This window comes from Morchella importuna (assembly GCF_003444635.1).
Source record: "Morchella importuna strain M04M26 chromosome Unknown Morimp01GS050, whole genome shotgun sequence".
NCBI lineage: Eukaryota > Fungi > Ascomycota > Pezizomycetes > Pezizales > Morchellaceae > Morchella > Morchella importuna.
Genome location: NW_025763447.1, coordinates 131,203 through 152,077, shown reverse-complemented (window position 1 = coordinate 152,077; position 20,875 = coordinate 131,203). Strand labels below are relative to the sequence as shown.

The 20,875-nt window shown below is 46.5% G+C and overlaps 2 protein-coding genes across 2 annotated transcripts; one reads left to right on the top strand and one right to left on the bottom strand.

Annotated features, from left to right (window-relative positions):
• Nucleotides 1-6,852: 6,852 nt before the first annotated feature.
• Nucleotides 6,853-9,372, top strand: LAJ45_10770 (uncharacterized protein; the record flags this gene model as incomplete). Its single annotated transcript, XM_046120285.1, has 10 exons — nucleotides 6,853-6,892; nucleotides 6,961-7,217; nucleotides 7,286-7,372; nucleotides 7,427-7,892; nucleotides 7,948-8,021; nucleotides 8,075-8,352; nucleotides 8,414-8,785; nucleotides 8,846-8,930; nucleotides 8,983-9,045; nucleotides 9,103-9,372. 10 exons carry the CDS (start codon nucleotides 6,853-6,855, stop codon nucleotides 9,370-9,372), a joined length of 1,992 nt encoding a protein of 663 aa, XP_045966513.1.
• An 876-nt stretch (nucleotides 9,373-10,248) lies between these two features.
• On the bottom strand, nucleotides 10,249-12,145 carry LAJ45_10769 (uncharacterized protein; the record flags this gene model as incomplete). Its single annotated transcript, XM_046120284.1, has 7 exons — nucleotides 10,249-10,417; nucleotides 10,478-10,601; nucleotides 10,690-11,350; nucleotides 11,401-11,462; nucleotides 11,519-11,845; nucleotides 11,906-11,987; nucleotides 12,044-12,145. 7 exons carry the CDS (start codon nucleotides 12,143-12,145, stop codon nucleotides 10,249-10,251), a joined length of 1,527 nt encoding a protein of 508 aa, XP_045966512.1.
• Nucleotides 12,146-20,875: the final 8,730 nt, after the last annotated feature.

The window sequence follows — 20,875 nt, the reverse complement described above, 5'->3', positions numbered from 1 at the left end:
TCTTGTGGTTGAGGCCCAATAATCAAGGTCTGGACTAGATTTAAGAAAGGAAGCTCGGGTCGGTTTGCCGGCGCTCCATTGGGGCTGGTTCGTGCATCCTTGCGTGTGGCACGATAGGAAAAATGACTGGGGATTCCAGGGAACATGTTTCGTCTCTTGTATTGGACCTCTAATCCCTTAAACCCGAGGATGGATGCGGATGGACCAAGCATATACCCCAGAGTAATGCGACAAAAAAGCTTTGAAACTCTCAGGAGTGGAAGGGTCAGCTTTTCTTCTTGCCTCAAGGTATCATTGATCAAACTGGAGTCATCATGGTAACCGCGTTCCTCTGTGTCTTGGGGGATGGTCCCAGAACTCTTGATGGCGGCCAGGTTCGGACAGTTACTTTTACGAACTCGGAGAAGACGTAGAATACCAAGTCAATAGGCAGTTGTATGAGTTTGAAAGTTGCAACCTGACCCGTTGTTGGGCAAGCTGTATCTGCAGACTGTTGGTCCATTTTCTCTTTTTCTTTCTTCTTTCTTTCTTTCTTTCTTTCTTTTTTAGGGGGGGGGGGGGGGTTTGATGGGTGGTTGAAGAGCAAGATTGTGTTAAATGTGAAGGACCTGATGTGTTGAATCAAGTCTGAGTAAGAGGACTGGCGTACGATTGGGAGACGCTCTTGATTTGGGGGCAGGAAACCTTATCTAGATAATTGCTCACCAATACACAGCTGTTGCGCTCCGGTTGGCGGACGGTGCGGTTCTCATCTCCAGCTGGCGCGGCCTATACACTTACTATTGTGTATACGAACTGCCTAGTCACACAAAACTTGTCCATGTGTCTGGATTAATGGCGTCCCTAGGCATATATCGCGCGCGGCATATGTACTAAGCTCATTTGGAGTATGGGAATTTAGCGAAATCCATTCGCAGAATCTTTATTCTTGGCTCTTTACGCACTCGCTAATCGTTTATTCCAGGTGGTAAGTAGCCCAATAAGTACTTATGGAATTAAATAACCATGGATGGTAAGCTTATGTTCAACGATACTCTTGTTATTAGTATTGATACATGTAGTTAGCATAGATGTAGCTCTGCCGATCGCGGGCTTGGAAGAAGTGGCTAAAGCCTAACTGTAGCAGGTTTAATTGATCAGATATTTATCTTAAAATTTTCGGAGATATGACGATCAATGGTCAATATTAGTCAGATGTTTGTACGCACTGAACAGCTCAATCACTGATGTTATTAATGTGACTATGCATCTAAACCGGGCCTTAACCTTAACCTGCTTCACTTGGTACGAGTGACATTCCATGATTAAATGACTTCTGACTCAAAATCTGTCAAGGAGATAGGGACAGGACTCGACAGCTGGCAGTTAGTTATGTGATAACACATAGTCAACTCTCCACCTATAACGTAAAATGATAACGGAGAAAATAACTCAAATATTGCAATACATCCCTACGCCTACCTCTTGGCCGGCAACATGACTCCCGAACCAACTAAAACTAGACGAGCCCTCCGGTATCGTGACTCTACGGCGCGAGCGAGATTAACTGCCTTCATCATTTCTGGATTTATATCATGCCAATCTTTTTTCCGTTCACATGTAAATCAGTATAACCCATGCCGTGAAAATTTGGATCATGGCAACATTCCGATTTCCGGTATCTGTTACAACAGAATAGCTGCGCAATGGGTATAATTTCGCAATAGCCGAAAAGATACCCTCAGAGATCAAGACTTATATAGTTCTATCTTGGTCAGGTTATCGGATTGGCGTACGGCAAAACATACCAGAAGTCTTTATAACGCTTTTACCCATTGGAGGACTTCCCGTAGGCTATAGAAGCTGTTCTATTCCTCTTTTTCTTCTATTCGATCAAAAACAAAGTGGTTTCCCGTAGATAAACAAAGATCTTTCTGTTCTATTCGATCACTAGTCCAGTTGTGGAAGGTGCAGTGATTGGATTAGTTGCAACGAGCAATAGAAATCGATCATATAGAAGGAGTCAAACAGATAGAACTCACCCCCTCGAGGGGGGGTCCTAATGATAGACAACTAGTACTGGCTGTGATAGAAACCCCGAATAGGATCTAAATAGCGATAGAACACTTCTATCGCCTACGGGAAGTCCTCCATTATGTTATTTAACGGGATAATATTTACTATGAAAAGAATCACCCTGAAAGCCTATAGGGCAAAACTATCAATTCTCACATATATATAAGTTGTGGGTATCTTTTTTAGTGTCTTCACGAAGAGAAAATCTTCCCTAACTAGTATAAACTTCTCACCAGAGACGATTCACAGATATCATTAATTTTGAACTGCAGTTACGCATATATGCTGCGTGATTTCGAGTATTGAGAACCACTAACTTTTAATAGCTGTCAATACCAACTTGATCGAGTATTTTACCTCACAAATGAACTGTGCCCAAAGTTTTGGTAGCGGGGCTGGGTCTTGCATGATATATATTGTCCTAAAATTAAGTTTAATCTTGGAGATAATCATAAGGCCAGTCACCAGGACCCTCATAAGGGTGGAGAGAATTCAGTCTTATTAGTTCTCAAGACCCGTCGACTCGAGCAACGATTTTGCTGGAAGTTAGAAATGCAGGATTAAAGACAATCTGATTTGTTTAGAGGCATTTTTCCAGGTTCATCATCGATTTGCTGCTTGCCACTAGGTGAACTTTAGGCGGAAGTGGTTTGGTAGAACGCGTACGTACGCTTTGAATCTAGTGTGTTCTGTTGTCGACCGGTCGCCGTCGTAAATAATTGAGTGAAATTGATACTGCTAGATGTGATAGTCTATTAGATTTTATAAGTTATTTAAAAATTAATGGTATTGTGAAGGAGAGAAATTGCCAATATATATCTTCTGTTATTGCTTGTTATAATTGTTGCGGGCAAATGTATGTATAAGGAGAATTGCAGAGATTGTAAACATTCTTAGAACGACATAATATTCTCCTCAATTCCTGGAATGACGGAAGAATAAGGCCCATCTTTGGCACAGATATCACCGGCGTTAATAGAGGTGAGTGATATTCGGTCAAAACCATAAAGCAAGGTCGCAGCGCACATCTCGTAAATCAACACCCCAAAATATAGATAAGATCTATCGGTACATGTAGGTACATGTACCTTATTAGGCTGTGTATCAATTACATACATTTATACTAATGAAGTAACTGAACCGACCCGGCTTTTCCCCAATTAATCGGTCGAATCTAACTAACCCCTCTCTGGTGCATGAGGATCAACTCCTAAAGTACACACAAGGAATAATACCCCTGTATACTACCCTTATCTTCAATTCATTCATGGCTTTAGAGTATCAACACAAAATCATTAAATACAGATGCATACCATGGTTGATTATTTACCCACGGCCACTGTCTCCATGTATCGGAGGTGTCGATTAGTAAATAACTGGCAGACCAGTTCCTCAAAATGTTTAGACGCATCAACACTAGCGATAGAACTTACATGTCGCTACATAGTAAGCCTAATCCGAGTGACAAGTAATGATCATCATTGTCTCTGGGCCGCCCACCACAATTAAACGTTGGTGCAGTGCGTAGGTGCTTACATAATTAAGTGTGCAGTACTAGGAACACCCTTCGAGCGTTGAGACATTGCTCTCCCGTATTCCTGGCGTACTGCTCTCCGCGACGTTACTCACTCCGCTACTCTCTCCGATAAATGGGGTCGTCCCGCCCCGTTCGTGTCACATCGGCTCCACTGTCCAGGGTTTCAAGTTCAATTTCAACTCACCGAGAGCCCTGCCCGCAGCGCCTTTGAAAGACCTTACTTAATAGGTCGATTCGACTCCGCGCAGAGTTATGGAAGCAATTGCAAGTACCAACACCCCCGACTTACAGCGTGCGTTTGATACTTGCGTACACGACGTGTACGAGGTCTTATAATCCTAAGGACTTCTTACCGCCTGAATGCCTAGGGACCTTTACCTTGAGACGGTAACTCAGTCGAGGGTCTATAAGGAGGTGAGCTTTAGGGGGTAAGGGGGTTCCTGGTAACTGCATTGATGACTCCCGAGACTACAGTACATGGGGTAATGAATATCCCGTCTCCTTATCATAGCGGTAATAACTGTCGCTCACTAGCTTATAAACACTGCATTGCATCTACTCTTCTTTCTAGTTTATGCACTGTTGATGTATCGTGACATATTGTCGCAGGGGCAACCTGGCTACTTGCACTCTAGGTGGTTCATCCCTTGAACTTGCATACGTACTGACCGTAGTAACCAACGCAGCTCTTCGTAAGGAGTCTACATATGCTCCACAAAATAGGTTCTTTTCTAGTGAGATTGGGGGTAGCGGCCAGTTTAACGTGACAAGCTCTTTTTTCATAAAGCTATTACACACTTGGTGAAAGTTTCTACTACATGTAATTCACACAATTCTCGTACAGAGTGTAAGTCAAAATCGGCTATGTGCACTTAAATCTCATATAAACACAACGATATATCGATATATACTCCTTCGGCAGTACAGGCTAAGAGCTTAGGCCAAAAAAGAAAATATGGTTAAGATAACACATATCACGTCCAGCAACTCACCTATCGTGGACACGCATATGTGAAGATAGCAATCTTGGGGGATAAGATTCGACCAATAGGAACATAACTTATTCTTTACTCAGATCGATAGTGTCTATATTCGATTTATTTAGATACCCACAAACCCACAGTACTTACGTCGTCTTGGACCATTTTCGAATAATGCCAAGAAGGTACAATGTGTGCTCAAAATGGAACTGGAAGAGGATATCGATATCAACGGCTACCTTCGCGGTCTGGATCAATTTTTCGGGCTTTGAGGGGATTTACTCTGATAGAGCTACATGTAACTCGTAATCCGTGACTTCAAGGTATCTACGATGAAGTATCTTATTAGAGGCCAAAAAAATGACCGAGAGTTATATAATTATGTAACTATAGAGGATGATTCCAAACCTCAATCCAAGCCACGTCGATTGAATCCTACCTGGCTTTATCCTACCATATAATGAGCTATATGTTGGCCATTACTGGTATCACAACAAAATTAAACCTGGTTGGACCAAAATCTCAGAATGATAGCTGAGCCAGACCACATCCTACACCCCACTCTTGGAGCAGTATCATGGTTTTGACTGCACAGACACCTATCTTTTTCCGGATAGCTTCCTCCCGACACTTCCCCGGATTTTCAAGCCTCCGTTGAGCATACGCGCGTAATTTTCCTAGAGACGTCTGATCTCCGGGGCTGCCCCAATGTTGTAGGATCGATTCATTTGGGGGCGTGCGTTCCAGATATTCATAGATCTACCTACCCTAGCACTTATGGATGCATGTAAGAATGTGGTCTGATGCGTTCGTCTAGAACCAGCGCCTCTTTCCATGTAAGTAACCCAGTGAAGTCATTGCGTTAAACGCATATCCGCTGAACTCAGTATCAGTAATATAAATTAAGTTCACTCCCGACACCGGTGCCGGTCTATCCACCGCAAGCCAAGCAAGTAATTGGCTGCAGCCGGCTCTTTGTCGCTTGGGGATAGACCTGCAGAGCCTATCATTGTGGTTGATACCAAGGTGATCTTTCAATGGGGATTTCTTCCTGCGGCTCTAAGTGGGTGGAAAAGATTAACTTAGGCTAGTTCAATTGCTGCGTGCTTGTGGTTATACAGACCCCAGAGTCCGGTTGAATGGTATGTGGATATTATATTTGCCTAGGAGGGTTCCTTCTTCTTCGTCTCAAGCCTTATTATCATGCTGTGTAATGACGAGGGTTTGGGGGTGCAGTTGTATAGAGGCGTAGTGGATGCGATATAAGATGGACGATCAAAAGATGGCTCGGGGTACTTACCACCGGGGGACTGCAACGGTGCGACGTTGCAGCGGTAGACTACAGGTACATCTAGGGTTCCTCTACGAGTCAGAGCGTACCTAATTGGTCAATAATGAGAGGCACATATATATTGATGCACAGTAATCCAGGTCGGATGCGGGGTAGCTAGTGTTCTAAGCTACTAACCTACAAACATGCTACGGGGAGTCTTCGGAATAGTGATGAAACGCCATGCAAAAAGCCTAGGCTCTCCTAGAAGAGTGTGGGGTTACAAGGGCCAGGGTCCTGCGGGTACGCTATCTACCGTCCAACAACCCTTGTCTGGTGTTTATGCACCCCACATTCTCGCTTCAACGGTGAATGCCTTGATCTAGTACTGAATTAAACAGAAACTACACTTGTAAAGTTGCGGAAACCATACTAAATCAAGGTATGCCGACCCTCCGCGCGTATCAATTGAGTACTGTGGAGAGAAGAACTAGTACCATGTCTAACCGCTCGTTCGCCACTTGCAAGCTACGTATGCAAACAATCGATGTTGTACTCGACTATCATGAATTTCAACTCAACATTCTACAGTATACGAAAATATCAAGCCCACAACTACATGTAGTTTCAATACAGCTTGTGGGTTTACAAGGCAGATCAATCGGTAAAATTCATTGCATGATCATACCTCAGATAATTCCTAGGATACAGTTATCCGGAAAGAAGGTCGATTGAAATTAAATCATGGGACTCAGCTGAGACACTAGTACTTGGTTAGCTCTTTTGCTCGGGGAAGACCATGCACATCTTCTCGTATTATTCTTCGGCTTCGGCTCTAAGATGTTGCGGGGCTGATCCTTTCTTGTTCGACGTGGCTTATGCGGTGAGTAGGGGGAAGAGAGAGCCTTATTTAAGAAGCCCGAATTCCCACGATATTCATAATCATCAAGCAGCTCTGACTTGGGCAGACAGACTCATACTCATTACAATTATAAATTGAACAATCCAAAATGACGATCCCAGACGAAGTCGATATCATAGTTGCCGGAGGTAGTACAATTCTCACCATTTTCATGGTAATGTCTATCATAGCACCTCTAACTCGAGATCTATCATAGGTGGCTCTACCGGTTGCGTTATTGCCGGAAGGCTTGCCAACCTCGACCCAAAGCTCACTGTCCTTCTCATTGAAGGTGGTGAGAATAATCTCAACAACCCATGGGTCTACCGCCCTGGTATCTACCCCCGTAACATGAAACTCGACTCGAGAACAGCCTCGTTCTACCACTCGAGAGCAAGTGAGCATCTCAATGGCCGCAAGGCAATTGTTCCCTGTGCCCATGTCTTGGGAGGGGGATCTTCAATCAATTTCATGGTTTGTTAACCTGTGTCATATATCCTTTTGAAAGATTGTCGTACTAATAGTAATTACTTTGTTGCTAGATGTATACGAGAGCTTCTGCTAGTGATTATGACGATTTCCAGGCGGAGGGATGGACCACAAAGGATTTGTTACCGGTGATGAAGAAGGTAGGATATTATATACTCATAAATTAGAACCATTTCTAATACTATATGCACTAGTTTGAAACCTATCAACGATCCAGCAATAACCGTGATGTTCACGGTTTTGACGGTCCAATCAAGGTTTCATTCGGCAACTACACGTACCCAATGACCCAAGATTTCCTCCGGGCTGCTGAATCGCAGGGTATTCCAATCACCGACGACCTCCAAGACCTTGATACCGCCCACGGGGCAGAGCACTGGTTGAAATGGATCAATCGTGATACCGGCCGCCGCAGTGACTCGGCCCACGCTTATATCCACAGCACCATGCGAAACCAGGGAAACCTCTTTCTCCAATGCAACACAAAGATCGACAAGGTCATCTTTGAGGGAAATAGGGCAGTCGGTGTTCAAACACTCCCGACAAAACCACTTTCGCCAAGTCAGGTGGGTGAAAAGAGAATCTTTAGGGCAAGGAAGCAGATTGTTATCAGTTGTGGAACTATGAGCACCCCATTGGTTTTGCAGCGCAGTGGCATTGGTATGTACTATGTCCTGTTACTTATAAAGGAGCCAAGGCTAATTCTGTGGTATAGGTAACCCGGAGAAGTTGAAGAGAGTTGGTGTTAAGCCATTCATCAATCTTCCAGGAGTTGGAATGAACTTCCAGGTATGATATGAACCCAAAACCCATCTCACTCAATACTAATATATAAAATTCAGGACCATTACCTCACTTTTTCCGTATACCGTGCCAAACCCGATACAGAAACCTTCGATGACTTCCTCCGTGGTGACCCCAAGGTCCAGAAGGAAATTTTCGACCAGTGGAACCTGAACGGTACCGGTCCGCTTGCAACAAACGGAATTGATGCGGGAGTAAAGATCCGACCCACGGAAAAGGAGCTTCAGGAGATGGGTCCAGAGTTCAGACAGGGCTGGGACTCATACTTCAAGAACAAACCTGACAAGCCAGTCATGCACTATTCTTTGATTTCTGGGTACGAAATTATTCTAGGCCATCGACATTAATGAAATTGATCTAACATCGCTGGAATATAGATTCTTCGGAGACCACATGCTCCTCCCTCCCGGGAAGTTCTTCAGCATGTTCCACTTCCTTGAGTATCCATTCAGCCGCGGATCAACCCATATCGTCTCCCCCAACCCCTATGAAGCGCCAGACTTCGATGCTGGGTTCATGAATGACGCGCGTGATATGGCACCCATGGTCTGGGCGTATAAGAAGTCCCGAGAGACCGCACGAAGAATGGACTGCTTTGCGGGTGAGGTCATGTCTATGCACCCACATTTTGCCTACGATTCACCAGCGAGGTGTTTTGAGATGGATCTCGAGACAACTAAGGCGTATGCCGGGCCGAACCATCTTTCGGCAGGTATTCAGCACGGAAGTTGGGCTAGGCCGTTGGAGAAGTATGGATATCTTCGCTTCCTCATGACCTGGTTGTGCCACTTTACTGACAGCTTATACAGGGGCAAGCCAGCTCAAGCAAACTTTGTCACCTCCAATCAGACAAGTGTTCGTGAGGATATTGTATACAGTAAGGAGGATGATGAGGTATGGAAATCTCTTGCAACTCTGGGGGATGACCTTACTAACACCATAAAAGGCAATTGCAGACTGGGTTAGACATCATGTAGAGACTACCTGGCACAGTCTGGGTACATGCTCTGTACGTATATTATCTCCCTTGACACCCCACAATTGGGCTTGACTAACATGAAACCAGATGGCACCTCGCGAAGGAAACTCAATTGTCAAGCACGGTGTCGTCGACCCCCGCTTGAATGTCTGGGGGACCAAGGGACTCAAGTGCGCCGATCTTTCCATCTGCCCTGATAACGTTGGCTGCAATACATACTCTACCGCACTCACCATCGGTGAGAAGGCAGCTATCCTTGTTGCTGAGGACCTTGGATACTCTGGTGATGCGTTGAAGATGCCAGTCCCCGTTTTGCACTTGGGAACATATGAGAAGACCGGGCTGGCACGCCTTTGAGGTTACAACCAAAACTTGTGAATTAACTGGGCGCTTGGGATTCTTTAACCTATTTGGGTGCTACTTTTGACTTTTGACTTTATTTTGTTTGAATATTTTCAGTTCATGTATATAATTCATAATGAGCGCTTTCTCTTTGACAGCGTGGAAGATGAGTGCTGGATCGATACAAGACAGCTCGTGCCTAGCCTTTTCATTATGAACCTTTACTGATCCTATTTGAAACCGAGCTTTAAGAGCATTAACGAGAGATACTTACGGTACTCAAAGCCGTTATATATTACTAATAGAGCCCTTTTGAGTACCCTTATTATTTTAATTGCACTTGCAACACGTACAAGTAAAGGTGTAGAATACCCCTGCGATTGACTAGAAGCATGATCATAATCACAGAAAATCACTCGTCTATCGCCCACAGCCGAACTGATAGATACACTAGCCCTCTTCAACTCTCAACGCTTAATATAACTCTCCCCTCGACCACACATGACCATCCGGCCTAGGAACTCTTTTTAGTTCCAAGTGCGACAACTCTCACCTACATATCTTTTCTCTTTCTCAACTGTTTATACTTCCCAATGCGTATGCCTGGCATCGGCTCCATTGACGTACCGGCCGAAGCTTATGTCAGTCTTCAGCTGCCCCTTAAAAGCTGATGATAATTTCACACATCTCCATATTGGATGCTTCCTATCCGGTCAGGGAGGAAATTCTCCAGGCTGGGAAGGTAGATACAGCACGAAGCGCACCCAAATACAAGTCGGTTTTTTTTTACTGCACTACCACAGACCAATGACATCGATGGCCTATGAATACCAAGAGGTCTAAATAATTCCGCAACTATATCCAAAAAAAAAAAATTCCCTATTTCATAACTCATAACTCAAATCTCTCCGTCTGCTCCGGAATCTTAAATCCCCCCTTCACTAATTTTGTGAAAACTCCCATTGGATCATACTCCTTCTGCAACTTCGTTAGATCCTTAACACTCTCCTTACCATACGAAGCGATGGGGTCTTGATCTTTCGAAGCGTAGTTCAAGTATCTACAAGCCAATCACGTCAGCTCTGATTCTTCTTGTTTATCACAATTCCGTCTAACTTACTGGAATGGGTGAAGGGAGTCTCTGCGCTTGGCTGCGCGGCTTGACTTGGTAATCATATCATTGCAGATACTCGCAACTCTACTGTCAAATTTGGCATCGGTCCAGGCGTTGAACCAAAAAACATCTGAGCCGGCCAAGAACTTGTCAATATATGCCCAAAATTCACAGTTGGCTTGACTGGAATGAAGACTGGAACTGGAATGAAATCTTACGCATTAGATTCTTATCATCTGGTTTAAACCCCATAGAGTTCCCCCCTTTCGTAAATCCAGCTGCAATAGCGGTATCCGGGATAGGCACGAATCCAGAAACGGCAGAGACTAAGTAGGGTTTCAGGAGCTCCAAAGATTCTCTCCAGATTGTATGAAGTTCTGCCATCAGCTCCTCTTCCTTGGCAACGACAGTTATCGACGAGAGAAACTGCCTAGCTCCTCCCTCGGGGTATCCCACCGCATCAGCAACCTGCGAAGTATTCTGCATACTCCCAGTATTCAAAACCATCGGGATATCCGAAAATCGCCTCAGAGCCTCAGGGGGGTTATCATTGTCTACATGGCCATTGTAGTATGCAATGACTGCCGGCGAGACAGTGCCTGCGTCTTTTGTCCATGCAAAAGTTGAGATCAGGTGTGACTTGACGTCCGCAGAGGCTCCTGTGGTGGCATAATTAAAGGCTTCTGAAAGGATTTGGGGCGCTTTATCTTCATTGTAGATGTACATCCCGCCATAAACCTTTGAGTTATGAGGATAGGTATATAAGTCGAAGTTCGTAATAATTCCGAAGTTGCTTGGCCCAGCACCTTTCAGGCCCTTGAATAGTTCTGGATGGGATTCGGCATTTGCATGGAGGATATCGCCAGCTGCGGTTACGATCTGACGAATGTTGTTAGTACCAATGATTAAGGGTTCAGGTCCAAACATACTTCGAAGTTCTTGACATTATCGCAGGCAAATCCGTGCTCAGAGGTTAGCCACGTCAGCCCTCCTATTTTCATTCATTAACAACTGAAACCTCGTGGATATTAAAGAACCTCGGCTTACCTCCCAATGTCAACCCCGAAACCCCAACGCCAGACAGTCTACCTCCGGCAACCGTCAAATCATGATCTTCCAGCCGCCTATATACTTCTCCCCAGCGGTTTCCTGCACCAACCCTTGCATAGCCATCTTTTACAACGGCATCTCTGAAATTACCCAAAGAGATAAGTACACCGTCGTTAGTACTGGCCCAACCAGGAATACTTGAATGGCCACCTCCGCGAACTGCGAAGATACAGGAGTCTTGTACAAGAATCTTCATGGCAGTAGCTAGGTCATCTGTTGATTTCGGTGCCAAAACACATGTTGGTGATAGGTTGGCTTGGACAGCTGCGAAATATATTCAGTCAGAATTAAACCAGAGATACCTATAGCCATTGTGATTCATACCCCAAAATGTGTTCTGAACAGTGTATTCGTTTGAAGAACGGGAGTATATGGCATCTCCGAGGGCATCCTCGAGAATATTGCACTGGATTATTATTATGGTTAGTGCCAAACTTCAGGGGTTTCTTTAGAGTTTCTCACACAATATGAGCTGTGTCCTACAAAGCCGCTACCATATGCGGCGGGTATAATATTAAACAGCAATGCCTGTGCCCAGATAGGGCCTTTAAAATATTGAACCATCTTTGCTCGAAAGAGTATTTTGAGAGTGCGATGAGTCTACTTTAAAAACGTGGGGTGCTCCCCAAGAGCTCATTATATAGAGCGAGTGGGGCGTGCCATCTCTGATTTAAGAATTACTGATAGGCCGGCGCTGACCATCTCTATGGACGGAAAGGTCTAGATCCTCCATCAATATGCTGCCGGTGCGCCGGGCATGTGGAGTAGGAGTCCGTAGGACCAGGGTAATTGTATTCTCGAGTCATAAAGTAGATCTGTATCAGGCAAAAAGAATTTAGTTCAGATAAGGGAGACATTTGTGACCGTTTGAGTCTATTGCAGTATACGTAGTCTTAAAAGCAATGCAGATCGAAAACAACACGTATTTCTAAGCACTCGTTCTTAGACACAATCTACACGTACTCTATCAAGAAATATTTCTGATATCCAACTAATCATAATACAAAATTATGAAGCGGGCGCATTATAAACTTTAAGTTGAGCTATGTACATGTAGTTGATTGACTTCCCAAAAAGTGTATTTTTGAAGTTCGTGACCCAAGGAATACGTACGCCACCTAACCCTATGGGTTCCGAAGAAAGCTGTTATATCAGTAAATCGACGGCACAGCTTAGCTTTGCATAATTCCACTTGTATGAATGTAGGTACATGCAGAGACAGTGAGGGGTGCTCCAAATCTAGATCCCCACCTGTGAGGGAGCCCAGCTCTTAAAACTACGAGCAGATCTACAACCAACCAAACACCAAGTTAACAAACTAGAAAGCTTCCGAGGCGCTGCATGTTTGATAAGAGGCTACATTGTGAGAGCTCGTGAGGTTACCATCGGTGCATCAGATCATGCATTGCTGCAGCTGCATAACCAACTGGCTAATAGTAACTAGAAACGAAAGTACTCAATTGAAATTCCAGAAAAAGAGCAGCTACATAGGTCATGTGGGTTTAACGTCCGTAAGCTGACCATGAGACACTAGAGCTGCACTGCGCTGAATTAGCAAAACCCTGGAGGATTACATAAGGTTCACTGACTAGTTTAAACACCTACACACATAATTAAAATATGATCTGACCAACTGCAAAGTAACCTCATGAGCTCTGGCTCGAGACTAGAGTTAGGGGATTATAAGTTGCAAATACATGTATGTACTCGGGACTACTTCCTTATAAAGAAGCATAAATAAAGGGTGTCGGTTGGCCCATAATGGACGCCTTCCCGTAAGCTATGGGAGTGTTTTATTGCAATAGAGGATGGTTTTCGAATAGGCCAGGTTCCCGTAAGCATACGGTGATTGATATAGATTCCTAAAAATCCAGTGGGTGCCTAATACAAATCGGGACTATTTCCCACGCTAGCAAGGATAGAAAATGGGTAGAGTTCATGAATCAAATAGAAACACATAGACACCCTTTTCTATTCGTTTAAACACCAAATTTGATCTATCCGGCGATAGAACGCCCGCTATCTTACGGGAAAGCGTCCAATAAGTGCCCAAAAAACTACATCTATCACAAGTTACTAATTTTCTGAACTCCTGAAGCTAGCTTTGATTGGTCGAGAGCGAGAGGGATAAGTTTATTTAGTCTTGCCCTGATTGGAGGAACACTAATCCTAAAGTGCAAGTAAAGAATACCTCAGTCTCCCTCCGCTATAACCAACCTGCACATCCCAAAATTTCTCGTTCGATACAGCAGATTATTCGGTACAGCAGATAAAATTCTATCATTTTTTATGTGAAATTGAAATTCGGATCACCAAAATTCGTTCGTAATAGCAGATTTGTGGCTTTATTGGCATTCGGTATGCGGAGGTAGACTGTATATACTACACTGGTGAGGCTGTATTTCAGCTACATTTTTTACAGGTCCTCAAACAATTATATGTAGTACCACCTCTGAATTACTCCAGCCTATATCTACAGAACAACCTGCCAGAAAAAACTCCCCTTGTAAATCGGAACCAGACAATCCTACATTCCTCCCTTGAATAAAAAAAAAGAAAAGAAAAGCTATTCCCATTCCCAAGAAAGTGAGCTCTCAAACCAAAAGAAAAAGAAAAGAGAAAGTAAAAGAACAAATGCTATGCTAAAATGATGATATTGTAAAAGTGAAAAGTGACGTGACTACGAAAGAAAGACCAACACCTCGAAGATTTGTAATCTCTGCAAATACTAAAAACCTGCCATCGACTCGTAAAATTTCCTTTATGCCCCGCTTAATACAAAGTAAAAATAGATATAAAAACAAACGCTCTGCAGCAACAGTATGAATAAACTCGCCCATTACCCAACGGATTACCCCTAGTCTCTTGACTTAAGAAAACGTGAAACATTAAACACTATCACCTATAAAATCCAATTTCCCGCGGACCTTGATAAGAATCCCGTGGTTGCGGTTGCGGTGGCGTGTTCGAATAATGCGGTGGTGGCTGCTGTTGCTGTTGCTGCAACTGATGTTGATGTCCCAACGACCCTTGATGCTGCTGGGGGTGCTGTTGGGGAGGAGGCTGATGTGAGTGATGCGGATGTGGATGCGGATGCGGATGCGGATGTGGATGTGGATGCGGATGCGGATGCGGATGCGGATGCTGCGGCTGCGGCTGCTGTTGCTGTTGCTGTTGCTGTTGTTGCTGTTGTTGCTGGTGGTGGTGGTGCTGCTGCTGCTGCTGTTGCTGCTGCTGCTGCTGCTGCTGTTGCTGTTGCCCATGAGGATGATGTTGATGATGCGACGAAGTGGTGATCGGCGGCGGAGCGTATGGACCACCTCCGCCCCGTGAGTATGACGAAGGGGAGAACGTAGCTGGCCTCTGTGGCGGTTGGCTTACATAGTGACCACGATACATAGGTGTTTGTGGTTGCTGTTGGTGTGACAACGATTGTCTATGTCCTGCTTGAGAGTATACTTGCTGGGGTGCCGGCTCGTTCGAAGGAATAGAAGGGTATGAACTAGACTCGCGTAAAGAGCTAGACTCACGCACAGACGCGTATTGGCTGAGCTCTCTATCTCTGGGCGGAGGTGGTGGTGGCGGCGGAGGAGGATTGTAAGGACTTTCACGAATCGGAGGTGTTGAGTACGGTGATACTCGAGGGATTGAGTGATTCTGCGGTCTGGGCTGACTCGGTATCCCGATACTGTGATTTCCTCCTCCTCCCGGCATCATTGGCAGCAGCTGTGCCGCCGGCGGCTGGCGACTATCACGGAGCTGCTCATACCTCATCTCTTGCCTTGGCTGCTCTCTATGCTGTGTATGCAAAGGCTGCGGTTGCGGCTGCGGCTGTGGATGTTGCGGCTGAGAATTCTGAGGCTGAGAGTGTTGATGCTGTTGAGGCAGATATTGTGGCGCATGTTGGGGCTGCGGGTGCTGAAGCTGCGAGTGTTGTTGCTGCTGCTGTTGATGATGATCTTGCTGCTGCTGGGGAGTTTGCGGCCTTGTTTGCGACCTAGGTTGCTGGGCAAAGTATGTTGACCCACTCTGTGACCGTGACTGCGGCGGCTCCTCTTTCGGGTTAAGCAACGAGTCGATACTTGTCAGCCGTTTTGATGATGGACCTGGAGGCGGAGGAGTAGGATTTGTCGGCGGTTGATGCGTTTGAGGACGTGAAGGTTGGTGCTGAGGGGGCCCAGACAAAGGTGGTTGATATCCGGCGGAAAGTTGGTGGATTGTCGAGGGTGCTGACGTTGGGCGAGGGACAGAAGCCTGTAGCTGTGGATGTGGAGTGTGTGCTTGCCTTTGTTCCATCACAGGAGGGTTTTGATGCCTCTGTTCCACACCAGGAGGTTCACGTCGTCTTTGCTCCATGATGGTATGATTATGATGTCTTTGTTCCATAGCAGAAGGATTCTGGCGCCTGTGATCCATGGGGGCATTCTGATGTCTGTGCTCCATAGTCGGTGGGTTTTGATGCCTCTGTTCCACAACAGGAGGGTTGTGTTGTCTTTGCTCTAAAACAGCAGCATTCTGATGTCTCTGCTCCATAGCCGAGGGATTTTGATGCCTATGATCAACTGTTGGCCCAGTGATGGGTGAATGAATAGATCTCTGGTGGGGATGGGGCTGGGGCGCGGTGATAAAGGGCGGCTGCGACGACAAAGAGGACGGCTGGGAATGCGTTCGCTGATGATGATGCGAACTCGGAAAATATCCATGCTGCTGCTGATGTTGAGACTGTATCTGCTGCTGCTGGGCTTGTCCCTGGATTTTCTGCTGAATGACCGGGTTCTGCTGCGATAAAGACCTCACATGTCCGTGAGAGTGCGGTGCTGTGGGGTGCTGAGGAGTGACCGGAGGAGTTTGGTGTGATCGTTCTTGATATCTACCCGCAGGTGGTGGCGGCGCCCTTTCTTGAACTCTTTCCTGGGGTCTCTCCGTCATCCTATCAACTATCCGCTCCTGCATCGGCATGTGCTGTTCGGGCATCCTTTCCTGTAAATTTCTATCGTGGGACCCCCCGATCGGCCCCCCTACATACATTTCACGCCTTTCTTGTGCTCTCTCCGGCAACCTCTCCTGGGGCCTCTCCGTCATCCTATCAACCATCCGCTCCTGCGTCGACATGCGCTGTTCAGGCATCCTTTCAATCCTTTCAACCGGTACCCTTTCAACTATCCGCTCTTGCATCGGCATGTGCTGTTCGGGCATCCTTTCCTGTAAATTCCTATCGTGGGACCCCCCGATTGGCCTCTCTACATACGACTCACGCCTTTCTTGTGCTCTCTCCGGTAGCCTCTCCTGGGGCCTCTCAAGCGGCATCTCGTGTGTCCGCTCCTGCAGTGGCGGAATACGTTCGGACCTCTGCGCAGGTATTCTTTCAGCAATGGGCCGATCAGGGTTTCTCTCCTGTATGTGCCTATCAGGTGGTCTTTCAATAGCTCTCTCCGCAAAATCACGCCCTCCCCGAGCTCTCTCCTGCGGCCTTTCCGGTGCTCTCTCGATTAGCGTCTCTTGTGTTTTCGGATGAGGCCCGTCTGAAAATTTCTCCGCCATTCTCTCCTGCTGTACTCTTTCCGGGAGTCTCTCATGCACCCTACTAGCGTTTGGCCTCTCTTGAAATCTTTCGGGCCTTTCTTGCGGCCTCTCAATTGACATTTCAACTTGCCTGCTCATCGGATTTTCCATCCGAACTGAGACTGGCACAGGTACAGGTCGCTGCTGGATGGAAGGATGGGGAGGGTTAGATGCAGAGTGAGGCCGTCTAATAGGCGTCTCCACCGGTTTCATGGATTGAGGTGTGGCTGGTTGCGAGTGTAGCTGCGGCGGCGCGATTGGTTGCATTATCGGTTGTTGAGCCCTGACCACAACTTCTTCCTTGATGGCAACAGGCGTTTGAGATGGGGCAGCAGGTCCTTGTACCGGGGCAGCAGGCTGCACCTGCACCTGCACCTGCACTGGCATCTGGATCGGCATCTGGATCGGTATAGGTGTAGGAGTACTAGGAAGCGAAGACATAGTAGATGGCCCTGGTGTCCCCGTTGAGCCTGGTGGTGGCGGCGTCGCTGAGGGATCCGCATTTGATATTATCATTCTCGGCGTCGAAACCGTCGTCTCGTATCGCTTCTTTGGTAATGCAGCCGGTGGGGGAGGATCTGGCATTACCTCCCCAGCCTTGATTTTACGGTCTGCGCTCTCGGCGATTTCCTTATACTCGCTTTTACCATTCTCGACTTGCCTAGTATAGAAATTTCGCACCTATGCGTGGATAATTAGTAGTTTCATCATTGAGAGAGGTACATATGAGGGATTTCAAGAGTTTGGCTCACCATCACAGTCGTTTTCGACGCTAGTCTTAGACTAATCTGAGGCCAATTCGTGCCAAAGGACGCCAATAAATGAGGGAAATCACTTTGTTCCGGCACGCTCCAATAACTCGAGGTTTGCGCAATTGGTTTCTCCGCTCGGTCACCCTTATCTTTTTTCGGGGTTGGTGTAGTCGGTAAAGGTATGGGAGGCGTTGTGGGAAGAGTAGGAGGCTGTTGAAGAGGTGTAGGTGGTTGCTCAGCCAATTGGTCCTGGTTAGGCTGTTGGGTGATTAAAGGATTATTGTCTTCTATAATCATAGGCTCTGGTAATATCTCGAGGGCCATTCCCATCCCGGTCAGTGCGGAGACAGCATCAGACTCCCTCTCTCGAAGATCCTCCTTCTTCTTCTCTTCCTTCTTCTCGACTTTTTCAGGAACGGGGGCCAAAACGGGTTGGATAGGAGCGGGTATTGCGGGCTGAACAGGTGGATTAGCTGGTGCCTTGACTCTCTTCTGTTTCTCTCGCCCTGCGTTGTTACCACCTCTGGCCCGTTTTGTGCCTCTCTCAGTTTTCTCCCCATCATCATCGCCGCCCTTCGATTCTCTACCACCTCTCTTGCCGTTCGTACCCAATAACTCTAGGTCAAGATTATTATTGTTGTTGTTATTCGCGTCGGCACCAAAAACTGGTGCAGCAGCCCGTTTTGGTCTTCCTGTCTCGGTCATTGCGGCGGGGGTAACGTCTTCTGAATCAGCACCTTCATCTTCTTCACCAACTCCGCTTCTCCGGCCAAGGTCTGCAATTAAAGCGCTTTGCCTCGTTCTCTGACTACTCGCCGCCTTTCTCCTCCCTTTCGTCCTCCCTCTCTTACCGGGTCCTCTGACAAGCTCTTTGTAAATGCATGTTTTCTTGGTCATGTAATAGTGGAGTATACACGCCTTGAAGTCCCGGCCTTCTATTTCTTGGGCAATCTTACCCCATTGTTTGGGAAACATCGTATATCTTTCACAAAAGAGCTTGTGCTCGCTATCAGACCAGTCATCAGCCGGGACATCGTACCTGAATGCCATCAATATTTCATCATCAGTTCTCAGAAGTCTGTTTGTGTCTTTGAAGATCAAAAGCTCCGTGGGATCCATAATCATATCTGGAACGACAGCTTCCCGTGCGTTTTGGTCCTTTGATCTAGTGTCAGCGGATTTTTGTTGCTCCTCTTCGGCTAGACCCTTGAGAACCTGTTGCATCTCAGCTTCACTCCTGACTACATCTGATGGAGCACTTCTCCCCGCTCGCCTTCCAACCGTCTCCGGAGCCACAGTTCCCGTGAGCACAGGCGATACTCCAATCTCTGCTGGCTCGGAGGTACCCTTTTTCTTCCGGATAGATTCCTTGTCCATTTCACGGCACTCGCTGTACCATGTTTCGAATAAGTCTTTGAACTTGCGTTTTAACTTGGTTTCCTTCTCGTAAGAAGTCTTTCTTTCTTCGGAGATGTGAGCGATGATTAGGTCCCTAATACTTTCGTGATGTTCAATATTTTCCTGATAAAAGTCATACTCTGATGGCTTCATCTGGGGGCCAGGGCGGTAGAAAGGCAGATCAGGGTGCAGTAGATGCCTCGCATTATTCTGAAGTGACTCATCGGACTCGGTTTCGATTGAAGCTACCGAAGTTGGCGAATTAGAGGCTGAAGGCGTTCGAGGCGGTGAAATAGATGGCGTTCGCAACGCACTCTCCGAGTGGTCAAACTCTATCTCGTGTTGGTTTTGCTGTTTCTGCTGCTGGTGAAGCTGCTGTTGTAACTGCAATTCAACTCTCTCTTCCTGTTGCCGCTCTTTCTGTTCGTTCTGCTCCTCTTGCTGTTGCTGTTGCTGTTGCTGTTGCTGCTTCTGTTCAAGAAACTCAAGCTTCTCTTGCATATCGTGGTCTTCCTCCATTGACTGTTCTGGGTTTTCCGGCTCCGGTTTATCTAATTCCATCTCGGCCATTTGCTCAACGGGTGTCTTTATCTCTGGTTCCATGGTTCTAGGAGATCTTTCAGCTTCTGTCTTTGCAGCATGTTCAATCTCCTTATCTATTCGGGCAATCTCAGCAGCATGATGAGCCTTCTTTTTCCCGAGCTCAGTGACCTTTTTCTCAAGAGCCTCAATATCCTTGTCAATCTCAGTAATTTTGAATATCACGTCTTCCTGGGTCAACACCAAATCGTCCTCCTCATCTTCGGGGTCCTCCTCAATTTTTATTATCGGGGTCTGTGGAGGCGGCGGCGGCGGCGGTTTCTCCGGAGTTGGTTCTCTTTTTTCTGGCACGGATTTCGGGGCTTCGGGCATTTCCACCTCTCTGTTCTCCTTAATTGGTGTTTCCGGTTTCTTCTCCTCTTTTGGCCTAACATGTGAGTGAGCATCTGCCATTTCTACATCTTCCCTAGCAGCAGGCCTTTCTGCTTCCATGCCAGTTCGAGAATTCCTTCTGCCTCTGCCTATCCCTATATCCCTCATATTGTTCATCATGCCCATATTGCCCCCGCGTCCATTTCTATGCCCCATGAACCCGCCATCGTCAACTTCTCGTTTGACAATTGGACCTCCGAAACTAGAACCTCTATAATTTCGTCCTCCTCGCCAATATGCGACACCTCTAGGGGTTTGCAAAGCCCTTGGCGCGGTAGGTGGTTGAATTACTTTTGTTGGACTATTACTGATGCCTGCGGGGGCTGTGGGCGTGGGCTGTACGGGGCCGACTGTGTTGCCATACCCAGACCCACCGACGGGATTGAGGATATTCCTGAAACCCTGGCCTGATGGTGCTGGGCCCGGCCTAAACGGAACTGATGAGGATGCGCTTGGGGGCCGTTGTGAAGAAGGGTGGGATGGAGTGCTCCAAACCTCACTGGAGGCGTTGGGCCCGGAATCAACATTTACAAATGATGATGGTTGCTCTGGAATATGCTGTGAAACCTGATTGTGAGCCCTATCGCGGTCATCCTCGCCCTTAACAGCG